At 41.7% G+C, this 18,034-nt stretch overlaps 1 protein-coding gene across 2 annotated transcripts in view; it reads right to left on the minus strand.

Annotated features, from left to right (window-relative positions):
* The window catches only part of UBTD1 (ubiquitin domain containing 1), a 33,263-nt gene that overhangs the window by 8,213 nt on the left and 7,016 nt on the right, over positions 1-18,034 (minus strand). Inside the window, exon 1 of one of the 2 annotated variants that reach the window (XM_081955195.1) lies at positions 16,818-17,238. The exons of the other annotated variant lie outside the window; for it this stretch is intronic. Coding sequence (XP_081811321.1) covers positions 16,818-16,887 — 70 coding nt within the window. The 5' untranslated portion in view covers positions 16,888-17,238. Of the gene's footprint in view, positions 1-16,817; positions 17,239-18,034 lie in introns of those variants that run through there. 2 annotated transcript variants of the gene reach the window in all.

Genomic DNA, 18,034 nt, shown 5'->3' on the forward strand with positions numbered 1-18,034 from the left:
CAAGACTATCTCCTTCAAGGCAGGGTGGGGTTTTCCCAGTGGTCCTCCCTACAGTGCAGGCATATTCTCTCTGGAAAGGAGGCAAGAAAGAGTCAGATTCCTCAACTGATCCTATCTGGACTGCCTACGCAAGGAGGCTGAATTTCAAGCCAGCTGTATAAGAAGTCTGTGTTGCAGATTAAGTCTAAACAGGATGGTAAATTGAGGGAAAGTTAAAGTAAAGCATATTCTCAAGACAGGACAAAGCTGTAATGGCAAAATAAATAAATAAATAAATCTCAGGCTCAAGCTCAGTCTGCTTTTCCCTAAGCCTCCAAAGTGATAATTTCATTATGGATGATGACAGTGTAGCTCTTGTGGGTTTTATGCCTGTCCTGGCAGGGAGAGAAGAAATACTGTCCTGAATAGGGTATTATTTACTGCCTAGTATTAAAGCGGACCTATAAATAAGTCATGTTGGCTCAGGAACTCTGGCATTGAAGTGTGCAAGTCTTAAAGCTATCAAATTACAAGCCCCTTGCACCCCTAACCCTTTAGAAAAAAAACCCCAGGTATATTCAAACTTGACAGCTTTAAGACTTGTGGACTTCAACTCCCAGAATTCCTTCTCTCACTCTGCATCTTGATGATGTGTGGACGGGCTTGGGGGGGGAGCTGGAACCGGTTCTAAATGGCACTGTAGATTTGTGGAATCTCTTCTATAGAAGAGGTTAGAACTGGCAGGAACCCACCCGTGGTAAGGACAGCGGGAAGGCGGGTGGGCCCTCCAGAGCACCGGAACGGTACCCGGTGCTCCCAACAGGCACCGGTACACCCGTACTGGGGCGTACCAGTCGGAACGTACCATTGCACTGGCACCAAAAAAGTGACTTATGACCATTGAGACATTCCATGGTCACATGATCAAAATTCAGATGCTTGGTAAGAGACTCATATTTATGATGGCCGAGTGGCCTAGGATTATGAGATCCCCTTTTGCGACCTTCTGACAAGCAAAGTCAATGGGGAAGCCAGTCTCACTTAACAGCTGTGTTGCTAACTTAACCACTGCAGTGATTCACTTAACAACTGTGGCAAGAAAGTTCATAAAATTGGGCACAACTCAGTTAACAATCACTTTATTTAGAACTGTAAATTCTGGTCCCGGTTGTGGTTGTTAAATCAAGGACTACCAGTATCTCACCTGAAGTGGATCATCTGCAGAGGGAAAGAAATACAAGCAGCTACCTCAGGCCAAAAGTAAGTAAATATTATGTATTTTAAGTATTACGAGCTTTCTAGGCTTTGGGACAGATAACCTTCCTACAACGGCTCATGCCACATAGGGCAGAAGTTATATCAACAAAGTGCTAATGAATCAACAATAGCTGAATATTTCACTGTAATTACAGTGTCACTATCAATGCCAGTCACTCTCACGTCATTAGATGTTTACTAACATCTAATGGAGATGCATTATCCCAACCATCCTTCTTCAAAGCTAAATAACCTTTATAATTTTATTTAAAGATTATGTATGTCCAGTATCAACTTAATCATGTGAAAATCCCAGCAAAAGGTTAGTTTATTTATACTGTAACTAAGTACTCTCTATAAAGTAACCTTTTATTTAATGGGATGGAAACCTTCATCCTAAGGTTCAAAAGTGAGCTGCTAGCCATTTAATCCTTTGAGATCTCTGAAAGCCTAAAACCCGACCTCTGAAAAGGAAGGAGGATAAAGAAAAAATGGCTAATAACCAAAGCAAATTATCCTTCTATACTGAAGTAGAAAATATAAATCTGTGTCATGTTCGCCCTATGTAGACAAGCCTGCTGCTTCAGTCCAAACTTCAGGAAGGCCTAAATATCATTCCTATATCATGTTAAACAGTTCCGCTGCCCTTCCAGAAAACAGAGTCATGCTTCCTCTTTTCTATTAACTTTAATGTTAATGTTAGCATTTTTGTCTTTACTCTTCAGAAGCATAAGTCTGGATTGTGTCCAATAGCTAACGCTATAGCTACTTTACAGTACATGTAGCATCATCATTTACAAAGCACAATGACTGGATTCATATGTGATGATAGATGATGATAGATAGATAGATAGATAGATAGATAGGGATGGATGGATGGATAGAGATAGATAGATAGATATAGATAGATAGATAGATAGATAGATAGATAGATAGATAGATAGATAGATATAGACAGATAGAGATAGATAGATAGATAGATAGATAGATAGATAGATAGATAGATAGATAGATAGATAGATAGATAGATAAATGCAAGTGTGATATAAGGGTCTATAGCCACAGCATCATTGTTTGGATGCCATATATAAAATATTTAGAGCATTCTAAAAACAAATAGGCCAATACCCCAAGGCTGATATTTTTCAAAATGTGAAACATAGCAACAGCACTTAGACCAGTGGTTCTCAACCTTCCCAATTGCCGTGACCCTTTAATACAGTTCCTCATGTTGTGGTGACCCCCAACCATAAAATTGGTGGCTCAGTTCCTAAGACCATCGAAAATATGTGTTTTCCGGTGGTCTTAGGCGACCCCTGTGAAAGGATCGTTGGACCCCAAAAGGGGTCCCGACCCACAGGTTGAGAACCACTGACTTAGACTTATATACCACCCCATAATGCTTCACAGCAATTTACTTAATAGCTAAAATATTTTATTTCCATCTAGCTCGAATCATCTCTGTGGCAAGCAAGATCTAAATAATAATTATATATGATAAAGGAAAAGGTTGAGTATATGGTACATGTGATGATAGTGGTATATGTATTGTAGTGCAAAAACAAACTAACGGCATCTCTTACAGCAGGGGTCTCCAACCTTGGCAACTTTAAGCCTGCCGGACTTGCCAAAGCTGGCTGGGGAAATCTGGGAGTTGAAGTCCGCCAGGTTTAAAGTTGCCAAGTTTGGAGAGCCTTGTCTTACAGCCCTCGGAGTTTGAGGAACGGAAAAACAAAAGCTGCAGCAAGGGAATAAAAGCTAACATTTGTATAGATTAAATACCAAGAATCTCATAGAATTTAACAGAATAAATGTAAAACATATAAAATCATAGATTCCAATGAATAAGGAAACACAACATAACACAGGTAAACTACATAAGCAAAATTTTAATGTGCGTGTGAGAAGAAGACAGGTTTCATTTCAAGTTGCTAGACTGGTTTAACCATAACATTACCAAAATACGTCAGATGCTTTTTTGAAACAAGAAGAATTACAGTAGCTCATTATCTGATAAGGTGCTCTTTGTGAGGTTTTCAAAGAATTAAACAATTTGATTGTGTATTCTTACAGCAGCCATTGAATTGGATTTTTGGAATTGCTTCATAAAGGTAACATGCAAGCAAAATAAAAGGTGCAGTAAAGATTATTGGCATAAGAGATGTTTTTAAAAGTGAAGGAAAACCAAGACTAAAGCGTAATAAGAGAATTACGAGAGAAGAAATAATTGCCTTTGGTGTCTTGAGATGCTATAATTTCACATAAGAATTATTTAAATAAATGTGTACCTGTTGTTGTCAACAATAGAATCTGCAGGAAAAAAAACACATAAGGGGACTACAGTAATGATGCCTTTAATAATGCCTTTATCATTGGGGCGAGGTGGGCGGTGTTGGGGGATTCAATGGGCGAAAGGGCGAGGAACGCAACGGAGCTGGAAAGGTAAGAGGCGCGCCTCGCTTCTCCCCTCCCCACCTGCCACCCCTCGCTAAAGGGATGGCAGGGAAGGGAACCTGGCAGGCTGCCTTTACCATTGGGGTGGGTGATGTTTTTTTGTGCGAGAAGGAACAGGCGGGAGGGAGTGATCGCATTGCTGGCTTGCCGCTGTTTTTGCGGCGGGTTCTTTTTGAGCAGGAGGGAAGGGCGGGGGGTGGAAGCACTTTGCTTCGCCTGCCGCTGTTTTTGCGGCGAGCCCTCTTTTTGTCCTGCAAGCTGTACCGGGAGGTGATACAGTGGTAATGGCGGGGACCGGTTGCGCATGCGCTTAAATAGTTGGGGCGGGCTTATTTTCAGGGGAGGGCTTATTATGACGCATACTCTGAAAAGCCCGATTGGGCTTATTATCAGGGCATGTCTTATTTTCGAGAAAACACGGTAAATGCTCAACCTTTTGTCTGGGAGGTGGGCCTACTTTTTAACCTAAGCCCTGGGATTCTGTTCCCCTTTTTATCTTATCTTCTAAAATGTTTTCAGTACATACACAACATAAATGGCAATCAAGATAAAGGTTCAAGCTCACCCTTTACTCCGCATCATCCTACATCTTAATTTTAAAACATATAAAATGAGATGGGGCATGAATGTAGGAGATAGGTAGAAATGAGGAAATCTTAAGTTCATGGATCTAAATGGGGCATTACAGATTTTTGTGAAAAAATATATTGAAAACATTTTTATTCTTTGAACTACCGTACAGAGACTGAATTTCACAAATGGAAAACCAATTGATATGAACCTACTACCTTTAAGTCCTTCTTCTAGACATCCTGTACGCATCATAGACTTAAAAACAAAATACAGGTAGTCCTCAACTGATGACCACAATTGAGCCCAAACTTTCTATTCTTAAGTGACACGTTTGTTAAGTGAGTTTTGCCGCATTTTATGATTTTTCTTGCCACTGATGTTAAGTGAATCACTGCAGGTGTTAAGTTAGTAACATGGTTGTTTAGTGAATCTGGTTTTCCCATGACCTGGGACATGGCAATCGTCATAAATATGAGTCAGTGGCCAAGTGTCTGAATTTTGATCACATGACCATGGAGACTCTGCAATGGTCATAAGTGTGAAAAACATTCATAAATCACTTTTTTCATCACCATTGTAACTTGAAGAGACACTAAATGAACTTTTGTAAGTTGAGGTCTACTTGTACTGCACCAGAGAGGCTTTTCTTCTCATTAACATATCTTTTCATTATGTTCTTACAATACTGATTGGGTAAAAATGCATATGAAGTTAAATTTATAAAATGTGCAGATATGCTGGTTTGCATATTTGGAGCTCATGAATATATCAGTCAAAGCCAGTAGAAAGACAAACACATAAGGAGGAAAAGGGTGTTGGTACTTACCTGATACACCTCATAGTGTGGGAGGAGTATGGGTTGACCTTGTCCTCTCATTGATTGGGCTGAGTCAGATAAGCTCTTTAGGCCATGCCCTGGTCACCAGGTACCACCCAGTTATCGGCGAAGAATCTTATCCGACTCATTGTATCATCCACTCCAGACTTTATCTTAGTTTCAACCTTTATTTCTTCAACAGAACAGCTCAACCATCAAACATAACGCTCATATTACATAACCATATCAGGGAGGGGCTGGATACTCCTCCCCTACAAGAAGAGGCGTATCAGGTAAGTACCAATGCCCTTTCTCCATAGTGAGGGGAGGAGTATCCAGGAAGGGTCGTACCAAAGCTTACACATCCCTAGGGAGGGTTACCCATGTTAAGAGCTCGCGCAAACCTTATGCCTGGTGAGGTGTCACCTCCGCCCTGTGCACAGCCTGCAACACTCTATGCCCTAATGAAGCCTCTGCAGAGCCAAAGGAATCCAGTTTGTAGTTCCTCACGAATGGTGAGGGGGAAGACCAAGTAGCTGCCCTACAGATCTCAGTAAATGAAGCCTGGGTGGCCCAGGCCGTTGAGGTGGCCGCGCTTCATGTGAAATGTGCTGTAATAGAACTCGGTGTTTGCAGACCCCGTGCTTGGTAGACAGTAACAATACAGGTTTGTAGCCACCTGCCTATGATGGTGGATGTCACCTTGTTCCCCAGGGATCCCAGCTGGAAAGAGACAAACAGGGCTTCAGACTTCCTGTTCGGCCGGGTTCTTCTGAGGTAAATCCTCAGAGCCCTCCTTACGTCTAGGGTGTGCCACTTCCTCTCTAACGGGTGAGAGGGGTCCGGACAGAAATTGGGCAATATCAATTCCTGCGAGCGATGGAAGCAGGAGCACACCTTAGGGATGAAAGGGGGGTCCAACCTTAGTACCACCCTGTCCTGGTGGAACACGCAGAGATCCTCCCTGGCCGACAGAGCCTGTAGTTCGGATATCCGCCTGGAGGGCCTGTCAGAGCATCCAACATCTTATGCAAGTCCCAGGAGGGGTACCTGTGTACCATAGGTGGCTTAAGATTGGATGCCCCCTTGAGGAATCGCCTGACCATGGGGTGGTGAGGCAAGGTCTGAGACCTACCGCACAGAAGTACCGATGAGATGGCCGAGATCTGTCTCCTAATCGTGTTGGGAGCTAACCCTCTGTCCAGGCCGCCTGAAGGAAGTCCAGAACCTGCGGGATCGTGGCTCGAACTGGATCGTGGCCCCTGGAGCTGCACCATGTTGAAAAGGCACCCCATGTAGCGCCGTAAATGCACTCCGTGGAAGGTCTGTGAGCCGCCTGAATAGTCTGTATCATCCTGGGGGAGAAGTGGCCTTCCCTCAGGATGCTCCACTCAAGCGCCAAGCGGTCAACTGAAGCCACTGAGGGTCCGGGTGCTCCAGCGATTTCTGGCTGAGAGAGATCCTCCAGGGCCTGTCCACCAAGAGAGTTTGGAGATCGGCAAACCATCTACCCCCTCTGCACCCCAGGTCTGATACCTGGAATAAAACCTCGGGAGCTGGACATTGAGAGGGGTGGCGAATAGGTCAACCTTGGGCGTCCGAAGTGCCTTGCCACTTCCTCGAATATCCACCTCGGTCCGGCTGAGCCAGTCAGCTCTGATGTTGTCCACTCCCGCTATATGTTCCGTAGTCAATGACAGAAGGTTCCTTTCAGCCCACTGCCCCAGTCATTTGGCCTCCTTCATGAGGGCCTTCAATCTGGTCCCCCTCTGTCTGTTTATATGAGCCTTGGTGGTGATGTTGTCTGTGAGGACTAAGATGTGGCTGCCCCTGACAAGGTGACAAAATTGAAGGAGGGCCTGGTGGACTGCCCTGAGCTCCAACCAGTTTATGTTGTGAGTCAGTTCCTCCTGCTTCCATTGTCCTTGCGCCATCTGAGCCTGCAGATGGGCATCCCATCCAAACAGGTTTGCGTCCGTTGTTACCGTCACCCTGACTGGCGTTCTGAAGATCTTGCCCTTGGAGATTTGCCGGGGACGTCCACCAAGTCAGTGAACAGGATACTTCTGTGGGTAGAAGAACCTTGGTCTGGGAGCAGCTCATGCGCCTTTGCTGGAAACGCAAAAGGAACCATTGGAGGTCTCTGGTGTGGAACCGAGCTCAAGGGACAATGCCAATGGCAGACACCATGGTGCCAAGCAGCTTGGACAGTGTGGCTAAGGATACCCTACGCCCCCCTGGCTACTTGAGCGGCTAGCTGCCTAAGAGAGAGCTGTCTTTCTGATGACAGAGAAACCGTGCCTGCCTCTGTATCTATCAGGGCTGCTAGGTGGACCAGGCTAGTGGAGGGGTGAAGGTGGCTTTTGGCCAGGTTTACCAAAAACCTGTGGTCTCTCAGGACTGCCATAGTAGTGTCTAGATCCCGTAGCGCACCGTTGAAGGAGGACGACTGCAACAGCAGGTCATCTAAATAACATTGAATTCGAAAAGGAACCTGCCCCAGGTGAGCTGCCAATGCCGCCATTACCTTCGTGAAAACTCGAGGGGCGGAGAACAATCCGAAAGGCAGGGCTAGATACTGGAAGTGGTGCCCTAGGTAGCAGAACCTGAGATGTTTACGGTGTTCCCGGACTATGGGTATATGCAGGTGGGCCACTGTGAGGTCTATGGAAGTAAGAAAATCTCTAGGCAAAATTAAATCCATAATACAAGAGGTTGCACGAGGCAAGAAAAGTCCAGAATTCACGAGACACTATCCAAGGCAAGATTGTAATCACAACGATCAGCTAGGAAATGTACACATTATTCACAGTATCATCTCCACCTGTCTACTGTGCTAAATAGCTTCTGGTGCAGTTCATCAAGGAGGACAATGTTGCCTCCTCGTGAGTAATCAGGCTGACCTTCACCTGCTCCTGCTTTTTCTCTGCCCTGCCAGTTCTCAGATGAGGTGCAGAGGGCAGTTCCCCCTCACCATCACTAACTGGCTGCAGCTTAATGCTTTCTCCAACTGAAGCCTCAGGGCTGTCTTGCTGCAGCTATGCTTCAGCCAAATCACTCTCAGATGGCTGCTCAGAGCCACTGACCAATTCCTCTCGTGAAGTGCCCGTGACTAGTTTATCTTCCTCTGAACCAACATCTAGAGGCATCCGGGGTAGTGTCACAAGGAGTCATCACAGTCATACTATAGAATAAATGCAACCTCTTTGGTATGGAAAGGGAGAATGCATACTACGTTCTACTTGTCTTGCTTGAAACAAGATGCTGTATGTGCTATATAAATTCTATTCCACAGCTTCTTGCCCAGGCATGTCCTTTGCAGACAGCTGTGCCCACTTTCTCCTTCCTCCTGCCCTGTGTGAGTCCTTGGAAGACAAATTACTTTGCATAAAAGAGACATTCTGCAAGAAAATAGACAGATCAGCATTTTTTTTTTGAAAGAGCACTTCTAAGAACCGTAAATGATTGATGATTTAGCCAAGAACTACCCTATCCATTAAATGATTGTAGCTATACGGTGTTGGGAACTGTCAAGCCTACCTGCGTGACAATCTATGCCGTGCTGTACTATGTCATACAGAATATTCCTTCTCTTCAGCTCCAATTAACTTTTGGCTTAACTGAGTAAAACTGGAGCAGACCAGCCACAACACTGCCAAACAGATTTAGCATTAAGCAGCATGAGAATGAAAATACTCTGATGAAAAAGCTTCATCAACCTAGGCCTTGCCACCATTGCTTCTCCTATGATGCTTGGCTCTGACTTTGAAGAAAACCACATGGTTCATTCAGCACAGAAGAGATAGGCGCTAATGTCATCCTATTTTGCCATCCAGGATGGAATTCCTATTCTACCATTTCATACAGTAGGACAGAAAATGTTCATCAGTGCTATTTCTCGACTCGGCTGAATGATGACATGACCAGCTGCAATTGAAAAAAAAATGACTTATCGAAGATGCACAACACTCATCTTAATTTGCTCCTGACAGTTCAGAGTGACAGTTATAGGTAATTCTATTCCGCAAAAAGATCAAGAATATGGCAAAATAACAGCACTGCATTAAAGAGTTCTTCACTGGACACTGGAATAAGATACACTTAACCTGATCCTTATGATTGCTAAACTAAGAACATAAATTTTCCTCTACTGAATTTGTGAGCCATGCCTTCAAGCAGCACAATCTAAATTTAGGGTCCCAGGTGAGACTGCTACCTTGGATCCCATATGAGAAGACAGCTGGGTAAGCCCATCTGAGCAAAACAAACAACAGGCCTGGGGCCTGGGGATTAATTGATGACTGTTATAGGTGAGCTAACACCCTGCCAACAAAAGTGCGTATAGTCAAGGCTATGGTTTTCCCAGTTGCAATGTATGGCTGTGAAAGTTGGACCATCAGAAAGGCTGAGCGCCAAAGAACTGAGGCCTTTGAACTATGGTGCTGGAGAAGACTCCTGCGAGTCCCTTGGACTGCAAGGTGATCAAATCTGTCAGTCGTAGAGATTAACCCTCTGCTCTTTAGAAGGCCAGCTTCTGAAGATGAAACTCAAATACTTTGGCCACCAAATGAGAAGGAAGAATTCACTGGAGAAGAGCCTAATGCTGGGAAAGATTGAGGGCAAAAGAAGAAGGAGATGACCGACAATGAGGTGGCTGGATGGAGTCACGAAAGCAGTAGGCATGAGCTTAAATGGACTCCAGAAGATGGTAGAGGACAGGAAGGCTTGGAGGAACGTTGTCCATCGGGTCGCAATGGGTCAGACATGACTTTGCAACTAACAATAACAACATAGGTGAGAAGAAGTAGATTCTCATCATTACTTCTAAGAAGTTGGCTTATGAAGAAGTAGATCCAGCCTAATGAAGTTTATATGGCATTCAAAAAGGAGACAGACCAGTCTTACTATGCCATGAAACCTATTTCCATTCTAACGTCATAGTAAAATCAGGATTAGCCAAAGCATACATACAAAAGAATATACATGTGCAGAAAAAGAAACTAGGAGAGGAAACTTCAGCAACATTAATGCAAGTGTCAAATGAGATATTTTAGAAACTGAATACAAATTACTTTCAAAAATTGACATGAATTTCTAATGTAAATTCATATCCATATAATTTTGTTACCAGTATTAATATAGTCTCTCTAGTGCCTAGATTGAAATAATAAAAAATAAAGATGCTAAGACAAACTGAAAAATTCTACGTTTCCTGTCATTTTTATGAATTTAATCCAGGCCCACTATTCCTATGTCTTCCTGATTTATTTTATTCCGAGTTCTTTGACTATTCATGATGCGTGCTTTTCAATTTTCAAAATCAATTATGTATTTTTCCAGTTTAATGTGCTTTACATCAAAGATTGCACATTTTTAAATATATTAACAGCCTTGTGAATGTTTCTTCACAAGATGGGGATCTGAATGTGAAAAGGTTCTAACCGCCTAACTCACTGGACCTGTATAGTTGAGACAGAAGCAGTACACCAGGAGAGGGAATATTGGAATTAGGAGAGAGAATGTAGGAGCCAGAAAACAGGGTAAATGAAAGGATCTGAGAAGCTGGAGAAGAAACATCACCGGTACACAAGGAAATTTGCTGCACATGTTGCAATTTAAATGTCTTTATATTAAAGCCAATGAAAACTCCATGTGGGCAAGACAGCATGAGTTTACACTTATGATATGGCTAATAAAACCAGTAAGGTTAATTTAAGCAACAGTAAGCTATAGACATACATGACCACTTATCCCAACTGGCACTACTCATATTGCCTGTATGCCTGCAAAAAAAAAATCTAATGCTGAAACTACAATTCTTGGACAGGAAGCCTGGATCAATTATGCATGGGTTTCCTGCCCCTAGAGATTAGAGCATCTTCTACCAGGAACGAAAGACATTTACTTTCAAATAAGCATTTGACTCTATTGTTATTTACGTTAGTTATTGATTCTGGCTTAGCTGTTTTTATCTTTATTGTTATTTTTGGCTTTTTGTAACTGTGTTTTAATGATTTGCCATTGTCTTTATGTTTTTATATTTGTAAATTGCTGCAGTGACTATTTTTTGAAAAGATAAAAGATCCATCTAAATTAAGCTTAACTCTATTAATGGTAACTATACAGTCTAGCCAGTCTCTCTGATATTCCCAGATAATCACCAGTCAAGTAACAACATAGACAAATGTTCCCTTAGCTTCCAAATTGGCTAATGTTGTTACATACTGCTTACTTTATGTTGCTGTCTGTGACTACTTTCTGGAAATCAAATGCTGGGCATACATTTCTTAAATATTAAGTCATTAAACATTACCAACATTGGAAGGATCTACTTAAGTTGATGTTGCTGCTTTTATTTCTACCAGACAAGAACAATATTCTAATATGGGAGAATAATATGGGAGAATGAGAAATCTTAGTTAAGAAATGCCTCCCTCCCCACATACATTATATACAAGTATCTGATGAGAGGTAGCCTGCCTCCTTTTTGGAAAAATATAGCTTACAAGGGTTTCTCTTAACCCATTTACTCACCCCTCCTACTTCCTGTTTCTCATTTTTGTCTCCTACAAAATAGTAATTATTACTGGAAGCAAGAGACATGCAATTGCTATCAGTGGCTATATGAGCAAAGCAAAGGCATGAGTCAGTTCCACAGTCCTTTGGTGGGGCCAGTTTCTTGTTTTAACAGGGTGTACTCCAGAATCACACTGTTCAAAGAGAATAAACACATCAATCATATCATATAGCACCCAAATTAGATAAAAAAACTACTTTTAGAGTGGGTATGTATTCTTTGCTTGTAGCATTCTAGAACTTTATACGAGTTTATGGATCATGATATGTAAATTAGTAACAGATGCAGCTGACTCATCAACAGATGCAGCTGAATTCTGGATCTATGAAATCCAGAATTCCCAGTCAGGGAATTTCACAAGCCTATCAGTACATCAAATCCATATGTTAACCATTTGCACATTAGGTTTATCCATCTACGTAGACACAAGAATGATTTTTTGTTTATTCCAATTTATTATAGCCAATGGATTCTGAATTTGTAGGAACGTTGTCAAAATAGTTTGGGTCCAAACAATTCTATTGGATAGAGACTGAATTATCATTCCACCCATAACACCAATGCAGTCATCTCTGGGGTGGAGCACATGATTTTCTAATAACAATGGACCCATAATTTAGGACCGGAAAGCAGAATAATAGCCTTTGACACTTGGATAATTAGAGGGTAAAAATGTTTTAGCTCTAAATTCCACAGAACTTCAGTGTTATTAAATAATTAGAATATTTTATTTCATACTTACTGGAAAAAAGGGTAAGAATTATCCTGCCACTCTCTGAAATTTCACTATAAACCATACTCCACAGTATTTTAAATATCTTTTTCTTAGTCCACAAATGTCATTTTACTGAGTAGTTTCTAGCTAATACTTTTTTAAACCTTACTAGGGATGTATTTGTGCTGTGCGTTTGATATTCATTCGATCTCATATTTGGAAAATGCCAGCAATGAGTGCCATCCTGTAAGAAGCCAAAGCTACTCAGCTTTCTATGACAGCCAGTATATTATTTAGCATCACAATCTTAACTTTTTACCTCACAGTTTGACTCATCTCATTAGGTTCAATGATACTAGTATTGCAGCCTAAAGCAAATAAATTGAAATGCTGATGAAATTAATGCATAAAAGGATTAATTCGTCAGGCCAATAATAATACATTTTTCTTCTGGAAAAGTGTAACTTCTCACAATACTTCCTTCTTGTATCAGAAAATAATTAGATAATGTCTAATTAATAGTAAAACATTCTTACATTGGAAGGAAATATATTAAGGAATACAAAAAAACCCAAAAACCACAGATTATTGGAACCATCTAAGTTCAATATAAACTATACAATTGCAAAATGTCAGACTTTGAATCTTGAAAAATTGCATTAAAAATACTTGGGACCTTGAGTTTGAGTTTATTAAATTTATATACCGCCCTCTCTCCCCGCAGGGACTCGGGGCGGTGTACAAACAGTGCATATATAAAAACAACAAGGCAGGACATGAAAACACTAGACAAACAACATAAGCATACAGTCTGTATAGTACCCAAACAGTGACCTTGTACACTGAAAGTCTATATCTATGACCAAGCTACAGACTTTCCTATTTCTCACAACCTAGTTATTAGTGATAGATATTTCAGTGATCCCCATGAAGAAAATTAGATGTTCTTGCCCAAGATTTGCAAACTATGACAAGAAGTTTACTTTTCATTTTAAAGTGCACACTCAGATCTTCCAAAAAAATAAAATTAAGAAGGAATATAGTTAAATCTAGTTTTATGCTATCATCATTCACTACATTTCTCCACATCTTCCTACCCTTATATTTTTGCTTCTGACATGACTTTAAATTGCTTCATACATTGTTGTGCCATCTGCTTTTCAAACATCTCACTTCTCTTTTTTGAGGATCACATCAACTCGAGCCAACTATGAATTGCTCAGTTTCCCTTTCCTCTTGGCCCATTCATTTTTTTCTGATATATCAATGTTGCAATTTGATCTTCATTATCTCCAATATAATTGCTTTGTACTGATCACCATTTTTGTATTCCTACACCCGTTCAGCACTCATTCATTCTTGATCCTATCTCTTATGTGACAACACACATTTCTTAAGTACCCCATTCCCAGGGCATTCAATTTATTTTTATGTTTCTTCTAATGTAGCTAAGTCTCACAAGCATATAACTAAGTAGATAGAAGCATGCTCTTATACATAACAATTTTCACTTCATTCAACAACATCCATTCTTTGTAACAGTTCACATAGTATCTAGTACTTTCTACCAGCATTTGCATGCATTATAACATTTCTTCATCTATGTTTGCTTGCTTAATATTCTAGCAAGGTACAATTTATTTGCTCTAGTTGTTCACTATTTGCGTATAACTTGCAATTGTCCGTTCCAGTTTCCTTATCGAGAAAAGCTACTTTGTGACTTTGGTACATCAATTCTCAGTTCCATACTCCTTTTTACATTATACAGTGTGAATCAGTCAGGTTCTCATAACACTGTCTGCCTAAAAGTATACACCATTTCACACCCAATCCAGATATGTCAATGTTACCACAAGCATTCCTTAAACATTTACCCACCTTTACATTAAACAACCAAGGAAATATCACACACATTTGTAATATTTCCTGTTCAATGTTGAACACTACGCATTCCATTTATCACACATATTTTACTTCCATCATATACCATTCATATCATTTTCAGAAATCCAACTTCCTATTCACCAAGTTCATAATTCAGACCTATTTATCAAAATTTTTCTACACAAAATTCTATATTGCATGTCAACAAACATGCAATGTAGTTTATTTTTCACATTCATATACATCTCAATGACTTGTGGAACTACAAATTCTGGTCTACACAGCTCTTGTCCAACATAAAGCAAGTCTAGATTTTTAGCTATACCCTTTCAATCAAAATAATGCTAAGTATTTTCCCACAAAACTATCGTTTTTGCATTTACTCATGCTATCTTTCCCTATGTATATGGGAACCACACATTCTTCTAATTGTCTGGCAGAGATGCAGTTTTCATACACAATTTACACGTCATGTAATCACTCAATATTTAAATCACATCTATAAATTAGTATTTCTCCGGTTATACTACCTACATTTACAGACTTATTTTTTCAATGTTCCAATATGATTTTTTTCTTAGATATTACTGTTTATAGCATTTGTTTCAATTCTACTGTTTGATAAATCGCAATCTTTCATACTCCTCTAAGCTTTTGGTCACTTTAGTTTCATCCCAAATCACAATATCAGATCTATTTTTAGTTCTATTCACTCTCCTTGAGGCTGTTTTTTCATTTCCTTTCTCCATCAAAACTGCTCTGCATTTTCTCTGTCTTTTTAAAGAATAACTGTTCCCTGTTCTCTTTGACTACATCCTCTGCAATTACGGTATCTTTTTTTTCTATACAATTATACAATATTTTTACATTCTCATTTTTTAAACAATCATTCTCTTATATGTATTCTTCTTATGCACAATCTTTCACTTCATTTTTATACTCCCTGTTAGCATAACTCCACATACGTTTGTGACAGTCTGTATCATTATTCTTTTCACCCTGTTCCAAGTAGCTACAAACAAGCCTTAGCCCTCCAGAGATTGGTTCTTCTGTTTTACAAGATCGGTCTTGTTAAAAAAAAAGAGGCAGAAATAGCAGGAATCAGAGTACAGTACTGTATGTGACCAATGGTATCAGTCTCCCCACAACTCTCAACCAAGTCTGAGGTCTTACTCTATCTTGGAGGGGCATCTTAGGACAAGCTGTAATGAAAGCAGAATAGCAGCTGTAAATCTCCCGGTCTGAAACCCAAAAATAATCCTTCTCACAATAGAGTTCCCTGAAGCAGAAAATAGCAAGGGTTCATTGGTCATTCCCCCCTTTTTTATCTGCTGTTTAAAAGCATATGGGGAGATTAATCTGCAGCTTTAAAAACAAAATTTAATCTTGAACAGTGAAGCATGGAAACTAAATTTTCCATCGTCCTCTGATTATTTAATTACTGAGGCTTTTCTTTTGCTGAAGTCAGGACTGCTCCATCCTCAAAAATCCTTTATCAGTGTTTATGTGCCATAATGTTTGGAGTATCAAATACTGCTGATGAGATTGTTAGGTTAGAATTGTTTCTGCTATTGATCCAACTAATGCAACTATAGCAGAGTGAGACAGATCTTAGCAGTCTAGAAAGGGAATAATAATGCTATTGACTGACATGGACTAAAGAATCAGGGCAGGTCTTATGCACATGGCTTTACATCACAAAGGATCACATGCATGCATTCAAGCAGGACAGATTCTGTGACTTGCAAGATTTACACAGGAACTTTGAACATGGAAACAAACAAGAATTTCTGATCCAAATATTGGTGAAGTCCATACTCCTTTAGTGTACTGTAGTTACTGTAGCAAATACTGTAGTTCTCTAGGATGTCATTTGAGGGTCCCATATTCTGGGGTGCATAAAAATCAGACAGCAAAGCCAAATCTGTGTTTCTGGCAGGATGAAACCACAAATCATTCTGATTTGTCTCTTAGGAGTACATTTTTATCGAGCATGTGTGCTGAAACCCTGCTAGCCATAAAACAGTCCTTAACCTTACAGCTAGCAGGTCTGCATTAGTGAGAAGAGGAGGCACAGCAGTTTCCACTTCAACCTGGTGAGAAGGGCTGGACTGGCTCTTACATAAAGTGAGTAGGCAAGTTTCCAGATCATCCCAAATTCCTAGACAAGGAATTCAAGGGACCTGTTAAAACTGGGATTGCTCCAAAAGCTTTGCACTCATGGGAAATAAGGGCTCCCCAACACAGACACCTTTCTATAGAGTCTACAGAACTCTATAACCCCTGAGGATAACTTCTCTATTTCCAGCAAGAGGGTAGAGAGAGAGATATGCCCGCTTCACTGCACGCTCATCAGAGCCACACACCTGGGCAGAAAGAGGGCGCGGAGGCACCCTTTCTCAGGCTTGGGACGGGTGGCGCTCGGTGCCGCTTAGAGCCAGGATCGGGGTTCCCCCTTTAGGCCTTAAGGAGAGGCGCTGTACGGAGACCGGCTCTCAGCGTTTGCAGAGTCTGAGCTACCTTCCCCGCGGTCGCTTGGTCGGTTTAGTTGGGGAGCTCACCTGCTCGCTTGCGCGGGTTTCCCGGGGTGATCGGCCCCTCTCTGCGCTGTCTTCCCACGCAGCTGCCCATGGCCGAAGTCCCAGGGTGCAACTTCAAAGGACCGACGTGCCTGAGCCCGGCTCAGGGCTCTCTCGCTCCGCATGAGGCAAGATCCCAGTTCGCCCCCCCGGACGCACAAACTTTGTGAGACGCGGCTGCGGGTTTTTTTCTCCTCCTCCGCACTTCAGATCCTCGGGTTTTCCTTGCAAAAAAAAAAAAAAAAAAGGAGGAAGCCCGCAAGCAGGCTCCGTCCCTGACGAAGCGAGATCCGCACCAGGCAGGCCCAGGGATCGGTCGTTACAGCACTACAACCGCCACCCCGTCAGGGACCCGGAGCTCTGAGCCGGGATGAGTCCCGCGGCCCTGGGAGACACTTCTGGGCTCCTCCCACTCCAGGTGAGCATGTGACTCAGCGGCCGGAGCTCAAGCCCCGCCCCGCCGCCTCCTCTCCGCCAGGAAGCGGATAGTCCGTGACCCTGGCCTTAATTCCAGCGGCGAGGGAACGGGCGAGACGGGGCCGCGGAGAGAGGATGGCAACGGAGGAGGCTTACGGTAGTTCCAAAGCAGGGTGACTAGTTATCAACGGCATCCTTCCAAACTCCTCCTAAGAGGACTTTTAACCCCCCAAACGAGAATACAGGCGAGTTAGGGTGAAATAGGCATTTCCCTCCCAAATGCCAAAATACTGAAACGGGATTTCCCGGAGCTACGAGACGCACCGAATCACCAGCCTCATTTTAGCTTATACAATGATGTTACAGTCGGCCTATACGGTTATTCAATGTGTCGTGTAAATTAATAGCATCGCTTTGAATAAACAATTCTCAGCAGGGGGCAGCAACTGACTGATTTGTTTGAATTGGGGAAGCTAAACCAAACCCAATCTGGTTAGTGCTGGGCTAGGAGATTACCGGAGAATTCCAGGTTGGTAGGTCAGCGTCCTGAGAGAAAACAACAGCAAACCACTTCCCTACGCTTGCTAAGAAAATCACATCACTGTGCGAGTTCACTTATGGTTCAGCTAATAATTTATAAATACATCATTCGCATAAGAAGCCATACATGATAGTGAAAGGGCTCCAACTACCTCCTTGTGTACCTGTCCCTTTTGTGCATGGAATTTTGTCTGGTAACTGTTTCCCAATCTTTACAACTTTAAAATGTGTGGATTTTACAT

This window comes from Natrix helvetica (genome assembly GCF_964273705.1).
Source record: "Natrix helvetica genome assembly, chromosome: 5".
NCBI classification, from domain to species: domain Eukaryota; kingdom Metazoa; phylum Chordata; class Lepidosauria; order Squamata; family Natricidae; genus Natrix; species Natrix helvetica.